Below are 16,397 nucleotides of genomic sequence, written 5' to 3' on the forward strand. Positions count from 1 at the left end.
CCGAGGCGGAGGGACTGATGGACAGGTGCTGCGGGGGCTGCAGAAAGCAGGTGGGAGGCAGAGGCCTTTCTAGGTCACTCAGGATGGGTGGCTGTCTCTCAGCCATGCCTTGCCTTTCCTTGCTGGTTTATTATTCGGGGATGAAAAGAGAAAAACATCAAAGTAGCAAAAGATAGAGGCCAGTCTACCCTTTCAAATACATTTTTTTTTCCTTTTTCCCCTCTGTCTTTACATAACTGGACCTCCGACTTTTTTTTTTTTTTCCTCTTAAGGATTGGGAGATAGGATTCATGCTTTAAGTGGCGGCGTCCCTCATGCATGTAATAGAGACATTTATATGCATACGGCACAATACAAATCTTTAAGGAAGCTGTCACGTCTTTAAAGATCTCCTTTGGAAGGAGTCCACTCAATGAAACGACTCCAGAAGACCTAGCATTTTGCTTCTGTTTCAGCAGTGAGCAAGGCTCCTGCAAATGCTTCGGTGTGGGGGGCTGAAGGAGGGGATGCGGTGGGAACCAGGGAGCAGGGGCCGTGCGCCGCTCTCTGGAAAGTACTTGCTGTAACACTCCGGCACTACACTACACACAATTAAGAGACAAATTATGTTAGCTATATATGTAAAAGAATAAAGCTTTCACCATGGCTACGAATCACGCCTCATCCAGCTACCTCGTTTCATGGGTCCACAAAGAAGACTTAGGAAATGCCAACCACATGCACTCTCTTCCCGACTGAAGGCTGCCATGCTCATTGCTTGGTGAAATCGCCAAGGAACCCGAAGCCAAAGGTGGGAGGGCTCCTGAGCACCTACCATGCACTAATACCCCCAGTGTCTCTGCAAACATGCTTCGCAGATTGCCCACCAGAGGACATTCTCTGGGGCTGAATACACACCACATACTTTAGACTCCCTCCCGGGCCTCTTTACTCATCACTTGTGGGAGTGGAACCAAGGAACCTGCATTTCTCACTCGCTCCCAGTTGATTTCTGGTGCACCTTCAAGTAGGAGAATCACGGCTCCGGGGATCGGTGGCCTAGGCTGCTCTGGGAATTTCCATGCGATGCTGGCAACGAGCAAGGGGGCCCAGGGATGGGGTTTGCAGAGAAGTGTTTCCTGGGCATTTTAGATATAGAACAGTGATTCCAGTAGATATTGGCATATTTTAAAATTGCCGATCAGTTGAAAATGAGACTTACACTATAATTATATGCAATGCCAACCTTTCCCCTCCCCCCCGCCCCCCACTTAGGATAGTTAGCATTTTGTAAACAGCTGTGAGCTCCAGAGACAGGAGTTTCAATTATTTTTATCTGAGACAGTAGTGAGAGAACTCGGTGCTTTTCAACTGATTGTCGTGGTACCCGACGGAAGCCACAGCCCGTGCTGGCAGTTTGGGGAAATGAGAATAAAAAGGGCGTGCTACCGCAGAAGGGGGGGACGGACCCAGGGTCCTAAAGAAGACTTCTCACTCTAGTTTCTACCCGCCGACCTAAAACACACTTATGGGACGCCCGGATCCTTCGCTGCAGGCACGGCAGCTTCTCTGAAAATCAGTTCCTTCTTTATTCAATTTAATGTTCACTGGGGCCAGTTCACACTGAAGTTTGGTGATTTTACCAGCATAGCCCACAATACAGGAAATTATTTTAAGGGAATGGGAACGGGCTATGCATGAACAGAGTAAATGGGCACAAGTAGATAGCATCTACTTACACGTTCAGATTGCCTCCGATGTGGCTAAGGGCCAAGGTGACCACATGCAGTCTCCATCAGATTGAGGACATTGTCAGGGTTCAAAGACTGCATTTGGAAAAACAAATCAAGGAAAACAGCTAGGGGCAAGTTTTTTTATAATCTTTTATATTTTACAAACACCTTATAAAATGCAACACACGTGTGTTTATAAAATTGGGAAAATGATAAAAATAATGAAGTGAAAATAAAGTAAAAAATCCCTTTTCTCAGAGAAAGCCAATATTAATCTGTCATCTAGCAAATTGATTCTTGTCTATGCACGCTCTTCAAGAAAAAAAAGGACTGGCCACACATTGTGATGTGATTGGGGATGCCCTGTCCTATTTACTTGCACAGTCTGCTGGCCGGGGAACTGCCCTCGTCTGCCCAGCAATGGTCAGACCCAGGCCTGTAGCCAGGCTGCAGCAGGAGCCACAGGCTGGAGAAAAAAGAGGGGAGAACCCTCAGAGAGACTGTTCCGTCCCAGCACGGTCATTCCGTTCTTAACCCCAGAACCCTCTCTCCCAGGCCCCAGTTCTCCTGGGGCACGCTGCCCTCAGCGACAGCATCCGGGGTATCTCCTCTTCCCTTCTTTTTCTGGTCTCAGAGGTGGTAGTCACTTCCCCTGGGACAAGTCTCTGGTCACCTCGATGTCACTTGTCTGTCTCCATGTTGCCTATGGAAGCTATTCTCCGTACTCTGCTCCTTCTCCTTGACTATTTGGTGCAGTTTCCCCTCCAGACTGCACCCCGACTGACTCCCTGCCCCCAGCCCCCCTGTTCCCAGGTGCTCACTCTGGCTATTCCTGTTTTGGTGCTAATGGCTCAGATGCGCCCACCTGTTCTGAAGCTCAGGAAACGACAGGGATAGATAACCATGTTCATCACTGTGCAAAGCACCTGAAGAAAGAGAACAAAACTTCGAAGGTGAAAAGAAAAGCAAAGAGAATGATGCAGGGCCTGGCAGGGCTGAGAGAAGGCAGTGGAACAAAGCGCTAAGAACTAGTCATTCCCGAAGGACCGTGTGTGCCAGGGCATCTCATGTGTGCCCTTACGTGAACCCTGTGGAGTGAGCACAGTGGACCTCAGCACCCGGACAGGGACGTGCGGCCTCACGGGTGAGAGGAGGAGGAATGAACACAAGCAGACATTGCGCTGTAGGCTGGACACGTAACTGTGACAACTCCCAGGCTTTACTGCAGGCGGGATCAGGAGTGAGCAGACAAGCATCTAGGCACCAGGCCACCGTGGAAAATTCTCGGGGGACCTTTCAGGGCCTCGCTCAGAGGTTCGCTACTGAGACTGCTGGTGTGTTCATTTCCCTCCACTTTCACTCTTATCTAGCTAAGACATCGTCCACAGCCTGCACAAAACACACGGCATTAGAATGGGGCAGTTTTCAAGAGCGCGCACATTCTCCTTAGGAAGGCAGTGAGCTAAGGACAGACCAAACTGTTAATTAGATTATCATATAAATAAAGTATTTCTTTTTAAATTTTTTAATGTTTATTCATTTTTGAGAGAGAGAGGGAGACAGACAGAGACAGAACACAAGTGGGAAAAGGGCAGAGAGAGAGAGACACGGAATCCGAAGCAGGCTCCAGGCTCCGAGCTGTCAGCACAGAGCCCGACGCAGGGCTTGAACTCACAAACCGCGAGATCATGACCTGAGCTGAAGTCGGATGCTCAACTGACTGAGCCACCCAGGCGTCCTGAAACAATGTATTTCTAATATGGAAATCTGCATTCCCACAAAGTTGAAGTGTCAGAAGCTAAAGTTTCTGTAAGGGAGCCACCTTCAGTGACAATTCAGGCATTCCAGGATACCCAGATTAGAGCATGGACAGCTTTTGTGAGTTTCTGGCGGCACTGGTATTCGATTTATGTGTATGTGTGCATTTACTTTGTCTGTCTATCTATCTATGTATCTATCTATCACCATCTATCTAGTGTAACTGATTTATATATCTAGGTCTACCTCTATGGATGTATTGATCTCTGGCTCTCATACCTAGTTCGAGATCTCTTGCTCTCGTACACAGTAGTAATTGCATTAGCCCCATGCAAATATGGCCGTAAATGCTTTTACAGTTTCTCCCCCTGCCCGGTAAGCTTCAGGGGAGAAGCACAAAAACAGAAACGGGCAGGTGATGGGGGCGAAGGAACAGCCCCTGCTCCGGGGACAGGAGCTCTTGTCTGCTCTTGAACGTGGAGAGCACAGAACATATTATATATATTTTTTAATTTTTTAATATTTATTTATTTTGGGGAGACAGACAGAGTGCAAGCAGGGGAGGGGCAGAGAGAGGGAGAGAGAGAGAGAGACACAGAATTTGAAGCAGGCTCCAGGCTCCGAGCTGTCAGCACGGAGCCCAATGCGGGGCTCAAACCCACAAAGTGGCGGGATCATGACCTGAGCCAAAGTCGGACGCTTAACCAACTGAGCCACCCAGGCACCCCAAACATATTATATTTCTGATGATCTACAAAGGACATGTGGTCCATAAGCCCAAGTCACGTGACATCCTGGCCAAGGGGACGCGAGCTGGGGCTGGAAATCATGGAGCCCAGGGCAGACACCCTGTGTGAATGAACACCAGAGAGCAGGGCCAGGTGGGGGCAGGCAGCCCAAGGGCTCAGCAGCACCTAGTGCCCGGGGAGGGTGTCAGAGGTCCCCAGCGGCTGAGTGTCTCAGAGACACGTGAAAGCACGGGGGCAGGGCCAGCCCCAAACGCTGAAAGGTGTGGTGACTGTAGGAGACCACGCAGCACAAGGAAGGAGACAAGACAGGACTCCCGTGGCGGCCACTGCACAAACCGTCCTCTGTGGCCGAGGCTGGAGGGGTCTAACCTTTCTAATTACGATAACTAAAAAGGACTACCAGTTCTTCGTTATTGAACCTGGTCTGTGGGTGCCAGTGAAAGCTAATGAAGGGCGTCCTGTTACTGGACAGAGACCAGAAATCTCCCTGGAGCTGCCTGGGTTTTTATCTGCTTCCAAGGAAAAGACCGTTTCTGCTGAACATATTTTCAAATGTGGCCTGAGCCAGACATCAGATGGAATCTGATCACATCCCGACTTGCGTGTGCTCAACTACGAGGTACAGGAAGAGCAAGAGTGGTAGAATGATCGGGAAGATCTGGTTTTTTAAAGGAAAAGCAGACTTTCTTCTTCCAGCAGGGAGACATCAGCTTGGTGGTGAAAAGGCTTACAACACCAGTTTAGGAAAAGCTGATGAGGACGAGCAGCCGTCACTGCCACGAGCCTGTCTGTTATTAACACGAGGAAGAAGAGGAACCACATTTAGCTCTGAAGAGTGCCACCAGAGGAACAGAGAGAGGAACGAAATAGCAGCCGTGAACCCACTTTTAAGGAAAACTCCTCATTCAGTGCTTTATTGGTAAACTAGAGCGTCTCCCGTCAGTCGGTGGCAGGGGACGGGGGCAGTGGGTACGTACGTGGCCGTGAACCAGGGTACTGGAGCAAGAAGGGATTTGGATCCACATTTGGATTCTAGAGTGAGCAGCGGAGACAGGGGCGGGGGGCTCTGTATTTGGCAATTAAATGGGCTTCTGATTTTACCATGAGTTGACAAGTGAGGCAAATATGGAAAATCAGTTTTACTGTGTTATGTTTTTGAAGTGGGTTGAGAGGGAGGGGGGTGTGGGAGGTGGCTAGGGAATCTAGTGCCGTCGCTTCTGGATCGGCTCAACTGAAGACGCCAGCCAAGGAGAGGTCTTAACTAGCACATACGCAGGCGTGAAGCCCGCAGACAAACAGACGGGAGTTTCGGGAGTCACCTCGTGCACGACACTGAATCATGAGGGTGTATAAAGTCCTAGAAGGAGACAGAAAATACTCTCCTGGGAAACACTGGTATTTGCGGAATGCAAGCAAATTCACCTCTCAAATTTACAGTCCCTTTCTCTACCATGTTATTTACATGATGCAAAATGTAATTTCCAGAGAAGACGTGGTTGGGATTACCAAGTGACAAAAATGCGCAACCTTGGAATACACTCTTGAAAACAGTACATCACATCAGAATGGACGTAAAGATTGGGTTTTAGGAAAAGAAAGTAAAGATCATCTTCAGGCAGATACAAATGGGTCTGATAATTTCTCATGTGTGGTTTCAGCTTTCTATCTGAGGTTTGCTGAAAAGAGTCTCGATTTCACGTGTAGCGGTAAATTGATCTCTCTATGGCCATCAATATTTATAGGCAGAGGCTTCTGTTTTTTACTTTTCCATTAAGTGATTCCCTCTAACAGTAATGCTTGCTTACATTCTGATTGACTTTAAGTCATAAATACTAATAAAGAAAGTTAGGAGCACATAGTATAATTGTTAAGGGTCCTTATCTGGAATCTGAATATAGACATTGCCTTGAAATTTCTATACCTGAAACTTACAAATAAGCCTCAATGGCTTCTTTCAAGGAAAAAAAAAAAAAAAACAATCAACTAATGATTAGACATCAATAGTCTAGGAAACCTAAAGTTACTTATTTATAACTTTCTGTCAGTCCAGGAAGATAGCAAAACCTATTAAATCTTTGAAGAAACAGTAAGATTCCCTAAATGAGATCCTGCATTTTCTCTTCCAGACAAAACCCTGGATTAGGAAACGTTTCTCATGTCTCCTACAAAAATTTATGCCAAAGGCAAAACTGATACGAGCAACAGAGCACCGGGAGTCTTGTGGAGTTAATTTTTATTTTTCCACAAGGCTGCCCCAGAGGTGAACAAACACAGATGTAAATTACGTTCATCCTGTGTCGGTCAAGATACCTTTGTCAAATATCCTTCAATAGCACCAGTTTGGCTTGGACCAGACAGATTTCATTGTTATGTCTGGGGATTCTGCCTGGAGAAAAGAAAGGGAGATGAATGGATGGCTCCCTATTGATTAGTTCACCTCCTTTTTCTTTTGATTTAAAGGTTCACTTTCCAAGTCTTCTGGGGCACATTGTGTCTCCCACAAATCTCTGGGGTGAAGGCCAGCTGACAAGCTACAGAAGGTGTTCCTGGTACAGGTGGAATGGGAAAATCGAACAGGCTAAGATTTCCCCTGCATACATGTTACGTAAATGTGTCTAAGGGCAAGGAGGCTGGCTGTCAGTCTCCTGCAGTGTCCCTGAGACAAAGATCTTGACTTCCCAGAGATCTGAGTAACAGCATCCATTTACCTGATACATTTCAATTTTAGTTTATTCAATGACAGGGGTAGCTCTTCTTCAAGGAGAAGGAAAAAAAAGAAAACACTCAGATGCTTTATAGACTGGCCACAAATCAGTAACATCATCATTCCCTCACATCACTCCTATCAGCAATGTTTTAGTAATATGGTTCTCATAAAGCTTCTCATAAAGGCCTGTAGAAATCAGTGACACGAACACTAATGATCAAGGTCTACGTGTCTGGGATTACAATTTTACCTGCAGGGATGCAGTTTAGGGGATGGAAAAAGAATCCGGATGAAAACAATCAAAATCTACCCACAGAAAGACACATCTGCCAGCACATTATATAAGGGGGCAATATATTTTCAATCTGTCATAAAATTACATCCTATAATATGTAGCATACAAGTTGCAGAGAATGCTTTAATTCCCTTAAGGCAGATAATATGGAAAGGATCTTCTAACATCTGCAGTAAAACTTCACATGCCTCTTTGCTCCATTAAAATATTAGTCATAAAGCTAAATGATAAAGAACATAATTTTTTACAAAAATTCTTAGATCAAAGTAGAGCTACTTATGAAAATAACCTGTATATTCGGTGAAAAACAGAATGTCGCATTAATGTAAGTGAAAACATTATCTAGGGGCTCAGTTGGTTAAGCATCCGACTTCAGCTCAGGTCACGATCTCACAGTTCGTGAGTTCAAGGCCACGTTGGGCTCTGTGCTGACAGCTCAGAGCCTGGAGCCTGCTTCGGGTTCTGTGTCTCCCTCTCTCTCTGCCCCTCCCCCGCCCATGTTCTGTCTCTCTGTCAAAAGTAAATAAACATTAAAAAAAAATTAAAAAATAAAATGAACATTAAACATATTAAAAAACATTATCTAAAAGTTTTCTCTTCTACTACAATTTTCACAGATAGAGAAATAGCTCTATTTCTGCACTTACTTGCCACTAAAGTTTTTCAAGCACGATAGGAAGAGCAAGAAAATACCATAATAGAATTTTGGTTACATTTTTCCCTATCATCTGCTGAGGTGATACTAATTACACTATAATAAATAAAAATAAATAATCTAACATGACTTGCAAAACATTGCTTTATGTACAGAGTACATTACTAAGATATAAAAATTAACAAATGTACTTTTTAACCACTGGAAGACATTTGATCATTCACTTTATTTGAGCCAGTCAGTTGGGCTCCTAACAGTCTCATCTGAAAATATACCCAGTTGATGAGAAGATCCAGGAAATATTTTCTCTTCTTTCTCTGTTATTGAGGAGTTCAAAATTCTGCTAAATACAGTGGCACTCTTTCACGGAGAGACCTTCAGCTATTGGTGGGGAAATATGACTCATGTTTGATGCAACATCTCAAAGTAATCACATGTGCATTGATTTCTTGCCCAACACGTGACCTTCAGAACAGGTTTATGAGATTAACAGTGATATTCTCTTTTTTTTAAAATTTTTTTTTTTTAACGTTTATTTATTTTTGAGACAGAGAGAGACAGAGCATGAACGGGGGAGGTGCAGAGAGAGAGCGAGACACAGAATCGGAAGCAGGCTCCAGGCTCTGAACCATCAGCCCAGAGCCCGACGCAGGGCTCGAACTCACGGACCGTGAGATCGTGACCTGAGCCGAAGTCGGACGCTCAACCGACTGAGCCACCCAGGCACCCCATACAGTGATATTCTCTTTAATTACAAACTTTGTGAATGTGGCAGCTGAGGGTCGGTGTCTGTCCTCCTCAAAGTCCTGGCCACGGAGTCCCCATGTACCTTGTGTATCTTCTCTACCACACCACATGGATTCTATGACTACAGAAAATGAACACTTTAAGAAATTCATACACACCATGGTGGAGATGGGGAAACACGTGGTCCTGGAAATGGCAAGTGAAATACGGTGTTATGACCCCCACCCCATGGTGGGTTGAGTCGTGTACCCTCAAGACCTGTGTCCACCCAGAACCCCACAATGTGACCTTGATTGGAAATAAGGTCTTTCAAAGGTGTGATTACATCATAAGATGGGGTGGGCCCTAAATCCAACACCTGGCATCTTTAAAGAAGAGGAGAGGAAGCCACGTGAAGACAGAGGCAGAGATTGGGAGTTGTGTCTACAAGCCAAGCCCCGTTGACTGCTGGCAACCACCAGAAGCCAGGAGAGAAGGCTGGAACATATTTCTCTTGGACCCTGCCAAAGGAGCCAACCCTGCTGACCCTTGATTTTGGATTCTGGCCTCTGGAACAGTGCGGATCAATTTCTGCTGTGTCAGGCCACCCGGCGTGTAGGACTTTGCTAAGGAAACCCCAGGAGACTCATGCAAAGCTGTTCAACCCTTGATGAACCTCTGAACTTCACCAAGGCTTACTTACCTCGAAAACTGACACAGCAATGTTTATACACGAGGTTGTGGTGATAATGTCTCAGGAGCACGTTATCATCAGAAAATGCTACGCAAGCATCAGACATCACTATTGATTAGGGAAGGGAGAGATCAATGACATCTGGATTAGGCTAAGAACTTGCTCCTAAGATGGATAAGGTTTGGAAAGATAGGAAAGGGGCATCTCAGGTGAAGAAAACCGCACGAGCAAAAAGAGAGGTGGAGAAAGGTAGGGCTCACTTTCAAATGAATCAAATGTGGTAAAGAAATTTCACCTTTTCTAGCTTCTGATGGCCCTGAAGTTCCCAGCCCTGTGCTGGCAACTCTCCATTCCCTGCCTCCACATCTACATGGCCTCCTTTTCTCTCTCAAGTCTCTCTGCCTCATAAGCATACTTGTCCTTGGACTTAGAGTTCCCCCAGATAATCCAGGTTAATTTCTTCACCTCAAGATCCTGTATTTCATTACATAAGCAAAGATCTTTTTTTCCAAATAAGATTCCATTCACAGATCCTAGGGATGAGCACATGGCCATATCTTTTGGGGGCTGCTGTTCAGCCCACTACAATATTTAAGGAAGAGAAGGAGGCTGAAACGCAGACACATCATCTCAGGCAGGAACAGTATCACCAACTTGATTTGTATAAACCAGGCCACTCACATAATGGGACACTTATCTGGGATCCAAAGACAATCACTTTGTCATACAATAAATTATCACAATAAACAACTTTCGGACAGAGGCCTTATGAGCAGACAACAAACGTCAGATAGGCAGGTATCATACATTTATAACTATTGCTTTGACCTGTATTTTCATTAATTTAATTTTTATTACTTCAGATTGCTTTAGTATCTCCTAATCTATTCACTTTTCTTACATTAAAATTTAGGACCTTCAAAATACTATTTCCCATTAGAGTTAGTTCAGAATCACCTTAATGGAAATTCAAATTTCCTGAGAGCCAATGTCTTCTTCCAAATCATAATTCTTCTTTCTTTCAAGATTCTTAATTTTAAAAGCCAATAAAATTAGACACACTTCTGGATTTAATGCTTATCCATCATTTAAATCACCAGTGGAAATTCAAGAGCAATTCCTAAAACAGCTAATCCATATATGATTTAAAATTTGCTAAAACAAATAACAACAAAAAACCCCTCTGCCTTCTTTAATTCAGATTCATGCTCCTTAATGAGACCCTGTTAATATTTCATGCGCAACCTCTTCCCATTTACTTTAAAATATTTCTGTAATGGAGATTGGAAAATACACCAGGCTCCTATGAGTAATGAAAAATTCAAATGTGTTTAGGAAAGATCTTCAGCTATAATTCAAATAGTGTTTCTTAAACATTTCTAAAAGGACCTATGAGCCTCTGCTCCAGACAAGATTCAGAAGCATGGCAGCAACTTGTACTTAAAAGTAGAACAGTCAGATGGGTGAGTCCACCCTGGGGGGCTAGATGTCAATATCATTACCAGCCTTAATGATCATCCTTCTCGTGAGGGGCAAGTTTCCACTAACAAAACCAGGTAAACCAGTCATGGAAGGGCAGGTAGTGATGGGAGAGACGCTCTAGCCCACCCATCTGGCCAGAGAAGAGGCCACAAAGAAATTCAAGACCCCAGAACCATTGAGCTCTTCCTTGGGGTCAGCTTGATCACCAAAGGGCTATTTAGGAACGCTCATACTACCGTCCAAAACAGACCTTGCATATGGTCTCTAAACCAATGAGCTCTTTGCTACGTCTCTTGATTTATAAAATGTAGAATATGCTGCTTTTCTTGAAAATGCAATAGCTCAAAATTAAGTATATGTAGCTACATCTGATGATTAGAATGGCATATGGCTTGACATATTGCCACAAATTACATATAATCTATACTGCAACATGTGAACAAGTCCTTAGGGAGTCCTTGGGCTAAGACTCATTAGGAGATCTCAGTGAAATGAGAGATTTTTATAAAACCACAAAATTGACTCCAATTGTGGAAAATCCTGCTTAAAACATAAAGGCACTTTTACAGAAAAATTCATGATTCCACGGGGTTTGGCCCTGTGGCGGCTAATCGATTGATTTGCTCTGCTTTGCTTTATTGGTATCAGAGCTCGAAATAACTGTACTTACTCAAGCTATTCATTGTTTGTTCCCCCAATTTTTAAAACACAATTGAAACTGAAATTCTATTAAGAGCTTGTAGAATAATATTTAGAGGCAAACATAAAATAATTAACAAAATATTATTCCAAAGCTTGGTCTTGTTCAGTCTAATGCAGTTGGCATTTATCAAACAATCTAATACATTTCCAAGATTCTATACATACAGACTTAGGAGGCTGGTCAGGTATAGACTGACTTAAGATAGGTTCCATGACACTTGGAAGAAAACATGAAAATAATTTTCCAAAATCACTAGTTATATCTTATTGTAGCATTTCATTTAAAGCTTATGAATTCAATAAATGCTAGATATGAAGAAAATATATATTAGAGAATTCATATACAGGACTAGAAGATTGTTACTGTTCTAAAAAAAAAATTAGGGCCGCCTGGTGGCTCAGTCGGTTGAGTATCCGACGTTTGATTTCGGCCCAGGTCATGATCCCAGTGTTGTGGGATCAAGCCCTGCGTCAAGCTCCACACCGAGCAAGGATCCTGCTTGGGATTCTCTCTCTCCACCTGCCCCTTCCCTGCTTGTGCCTGTGTGCATGCATACACGCACTCTTTCTCTCTCCAAAAAAATAAAATAAAATAAATTTTAAAGGCTAACTCTCTCAAATATAAAAGATAGTGAATAAGTTAATAACACTCTGGGAATGTGTGTCTGTGTGTGTGTGTGTGTGTAAAATCTCGGTTCATCACACCTCGCCATGCTGCTACAACGTCCCCCCAGGGTGCTCCTGGCCCACCTGGCCTGTTCACGTCTATTTCCTGCTGACCCCATTCCCCCTCCTTTTCTCTCGGTCTTCAGGATTCTCTTTCCTACTACATTTCTTCTTTTCCATACTCTTCTTGAGTGAAATTTTCAAGATACACATTTCCAAAACTATGCCTAGGTTTCTAAAAACAGCCAACCCCTCTTATTTTATTTGTTGCATCCTATTGACATTGCTATTAAAAACCTCAAATTCGAAACATCTGCACTGAATAGCTTTCCTTCCAGGCTGCCCCTTGATTCCCCAGGGTTTCCTCTCATGGTCAGCACTAGACCTGTCCATGCATCAGTCGGGGGAGAGACCTCTGTCACTTCAAGCGATGGCTCCTCTCCTGCCTTGGACATCTTGTCAGTCAGCATCCCGCTGTCCCCTAGAGAACACCACCTGTGTGTGCCTCTGCTATCATCCGAATGCGGTCCTTGCTTGAGTGTTTCCATAGCCCCTTTCCTTTCCCCCCAAAATCTGTCACGTATCGTGTCCTCTGTTGTCCTTTCTTCATCCCCCACGCTGTCTGAAAGTATCTGGGGAGTTAACACTGCCAAGAGGACAGAGTCCTGAGAAGTACCCTCATGTTTTTTCATGATTTGGCTAAAAGCGGCCAATCTCTACAGACCTAACTGCACTTCCTATACCATTTCCCAAATGCAGCGTGTGTGGACATGGCAGAATGGCCCCCGGCACTCTCGGGAATAGCTTCCTTCTTGTACTGCACACATTAGAAGGCGGGAAAATTCCCAGACTTCTTTGCAGCTAGTGTCTGATTGCTCGTTAGCCTCCCCCGGCCTGGCACAGCACGGTTCCAACAGACTCAGAAAGTAGACATGCTGGGGCTCATGCTTCCTCTCTGTTGTGCCCGATGAGCATATCACGGAGCGTGGAGATCTCCAGGCCCGGTCCCTGGGTCACCGGATTCTTCCACGTTCAAGTGCCAGAGGACGGGCACTTGACTGGTGTCGGCGGTAGCAGGAACTGAGAGTCAGTTCCCATAGCAGCAGGTTCTCAGTTTGGCTGGAAGCTTCCTGATCAAAGACGAGGCCACGGCCATGCTGGAAGGCCCATCCTGTGCCGGGGTTTTGAGTCATTCCTCAAGGTCCCACTGGGAGTCTCATGACAACTGTCTTCCTACACCACATTATTTTCCACTTGAGCGCTACAGTGGGTTCTGCCCCTCTGCCACCAAATCCTGGGGGGACGCACCTGTCATCCTCCTTCGAAAGTCTGTGTCTCCACTGCAATCCTCCTTCCTGTTATCCTTACTGAACTGTAACTCATCCCCGAAGGCCTGGGTCACATTTTCCCTCCTCCGGGAAATATTTCTGCACTTTCTTTGGGAGCCAAATGATTACTTCCTCCTCCAGGGTAATGCAGAACGTTGTTACTGTTACCAGGGTTGTTATAAGCAAATTCTATCATAATTATTGGTTACTTTACCTTCTCCTTATTTATGGAGACTAAGGTGTTTGGGGGCAAGGAATATGATTTATTCGTCTTTGGTTCTCTAATGTTCTGGGTTTAGCACATAGTAGCATCTCAGTAAAAGCACTGAAATGATCCGAAATACACTGTGGTTACTGAAATAGTAACCACAGATGGGGGCTGGATCAGAGGTAAGGGGAAGTAGATTTAAGTTTCAAAAGGTGGCTACAATGTAACCTTGTGAAGAAGACAAGGAGGATAGTTCAAGCTTGTGCAGAAGGAGTGTAAGCCGGGAGGCACACGGAGGAAACAGTGAGTGGATTGGAGAAAGTCAACTGAACAGAGGTTTTGCACAGGGGGGTTGTGACGGATAAGCCATGGCTCAAATCACTGGCATCAGCTCAGAGAAGCCTGGGATATTAGCTCAGCCTAAGGGGGGAGGTTTTTCTAGACAGGTAAGAGGAGGTCCTTGAAGGTGTTTAAGAGAGAAGAGCGTGAGGGCAGCTTTCTTTACTCAGGGTGATGCGTGCTTTAAGAAAAATAATACAATGCTAAAAACTATATTGAAGATAAGTCAACTCAGAAAACCAATATTTGTTTGGATAATGAAAGGATCCCACAGTTCAGAGCAGACCTCTCTGTATTGAATCCAAGGCCCTTGTGCTCACATTATGTTACAGTCTGGGGAACATTACGGAAGGATCTGACTGCCTGCTTTATCACCCACATTCTGAAGACGCAACGTCCTCATCAGGTTAAAATAAAATAGCTTAGAAGAGTAAAACTGTGTGGGTTGTTCACCCAACTTTCATTCCTTGAAATAATAAACTCTAAAATATCTAAAACTTTAAAGCTTGTCCTCAAGACGTTTGGTCCATTACCGCATGTGATAACATCGTGCCTCCACTCGACTTACCCTTCCCGCATAGTGCGTGACTCTGAACGCTGCACCCCGATCTTTGAGCGCAACGTTACCGTTTCCATCCTTCATGGGGGAATAGACTGCATTTGTGTTTGAAGATTCTAGGAGACTTTGTAGCTTCTTGGGAAGATTTGGTTCCATCGACCACATCATTTGACTTTCTTCATCCAACAAAGAGAGAAATCCAGATGGCTTCTGGAAATCAAGAAGAGATAGTTATGTTTTGTCTTTTACTCAATTTTATGATTTTGTTATTGTTCACGTACGCTCGTTTGGATTTTCATTACATTCATATAAACTTTTAATACACACTTGTGTTTGCTCACTATTGTAACCCTGACGCCTAACAAATCTCTTGATGTAATGTAGGCCCTAAACAGTATTGATTGATTAATAATTGATTGATACTGAATAAATAAATTAAAAAGTGTGTTATAATGTCCTTAAAACACTGAAGTTATTAAAAAGTATTTCTCATCTCAATAAGAAACATAAAATTACTAACTAAAGAAGAGGTATTTTTTCTTGACCTATGCCCCATATCCACCACTTCATATTTATGGTGGGTCAGGTAACTTATCCAGAAACAGAACCTACAATCATGTTGAGTCATAAAAATTGTAGAAAACTCCTATTCAGCAGGAACTAGAAGTGACTATAATATTAAGACCTAGAAAAAGTAAATATGGAAGCTGTAACTCGTAAAATTCAAATTAGAAGTCTGATAGCTCGTTAGCTGTCAAACAAGGAAGCTAAAGTCATGCCTAAGCAACCACTTAAAATTAATCTCACGTGAAGGAAAAGGCTGCTTGAAAGAACTTCTTAAGCCCTAACAGTTTGTTCCCTGCACAACAGAACACGGTTGTGCCCACATGGTTTACACATCAGGTGAAGAACTTTTATCCTGGGCTGTGCTGTTTATCTCTTCTTTCCTAGGAGAGTTTTCTGTTCACGTGTCAAATCTACCTTTAAAAACACGGCAATTTATGTTGTTTATTTACCTTATTCTGTCATATATTTTAATACTTCACATCAACTCAGTGTGCTCTTGGAAACGTGAATACCATAAAAATAATTCTTCCCAGGAAGTGAAGGGATCAATACTGACCCCTCTAGCGATTCAGTTTGCGTTTTTACCTGAGGTCACCAAACAGTAGCATCACAGGCCTTTCGTGATGCTATTGATTTGGCCAACAGAAAGCCATTTCTTTGTAGCTGGAATAGTTTAGTTGTCCTAAGCCTCTTAGAGTTGCCTGTTCATGGTAAAGGAAATGTAAAAACTATATATAGATATCTGAGGGCTGCAAAAGTTGAGATCCTTCCAAGGCCACCTAGAGAAGAAAGTTTGGAAGTGGCAGCCATAAGGAGGCTCAGTGGGGGCTCACACACCAGGGGGAACCTTCGGGAACCCTTTGGCAACTAAAGCACCATCTCTGGAACAAGCAGATAGATAGCTTCCCTGGGAAAGGAGGAGAGGAAGAACTGATTGAGAAAGAGGCCTGGGAAGGAACTAGGAAGGCGAACTCCCTGGGTCACTAACACCTTGAGAGACTTTTGTTACCAACAGAAAAATGTATTTGATGAGGAGATTTGGAGAAGGAAGTCCACTGTGTGGTACATGACGAGATTCTCAGAGAGCCAGCGACCCCAGCCAAGAGCCCTGAGATGACAAAAATACACAGGTACACAAAGTGGATGGATAGACACCCTAAAAGAAAAGTCAACATGGAGTTGGCAGAGGACTGGACCTGCCCGGGATGTACTAAGAAGATCAGAGATTCTCCATTTCAATTTATTTGCTG

At 44.1% G+C, this 16,397-nt stretch overlaps 1 protein-coding gene across 2 annotated transcripts in view; it reads right to left on the bottom strand.

Moving 5' to 3' along the window:
* MYO16 (myosin XVI) overlaps positions 1-16,397 on the bottom strand; it is a 611,293-nt gene that overhangs the window by 155,802 nt on the left and 439,094 nt on the right. For both annotated transcript variants that reach the window (XM_060636706.3, XM_060636705.3), the window contains exon 23: positions 14,590-14,790. In XM_060636706.3, the coding sequence (XP_060492689.3) occupies positions 14,590-14,790 (201 nt within the window). The remainder of the gene's footprint in view (positions 1-14,589; positions 14,791-16,397) is intronic.

The sequence above is a fragment of the Panthera onca genome, chromosome A1 (assembly GCF_046562875.1).
Source record: "Panthera onca isolate mPanOnc1 chromosome A1, mPanOnc1 haplotype 2, whole genome shotgun sequence".
Taxonomy (NCBI): domain Eukaryota; kingdom Metazoa; phylum Chordata; class Mammalia; order Carnivora; family Felidae; genus Panthera; species Panthera onca.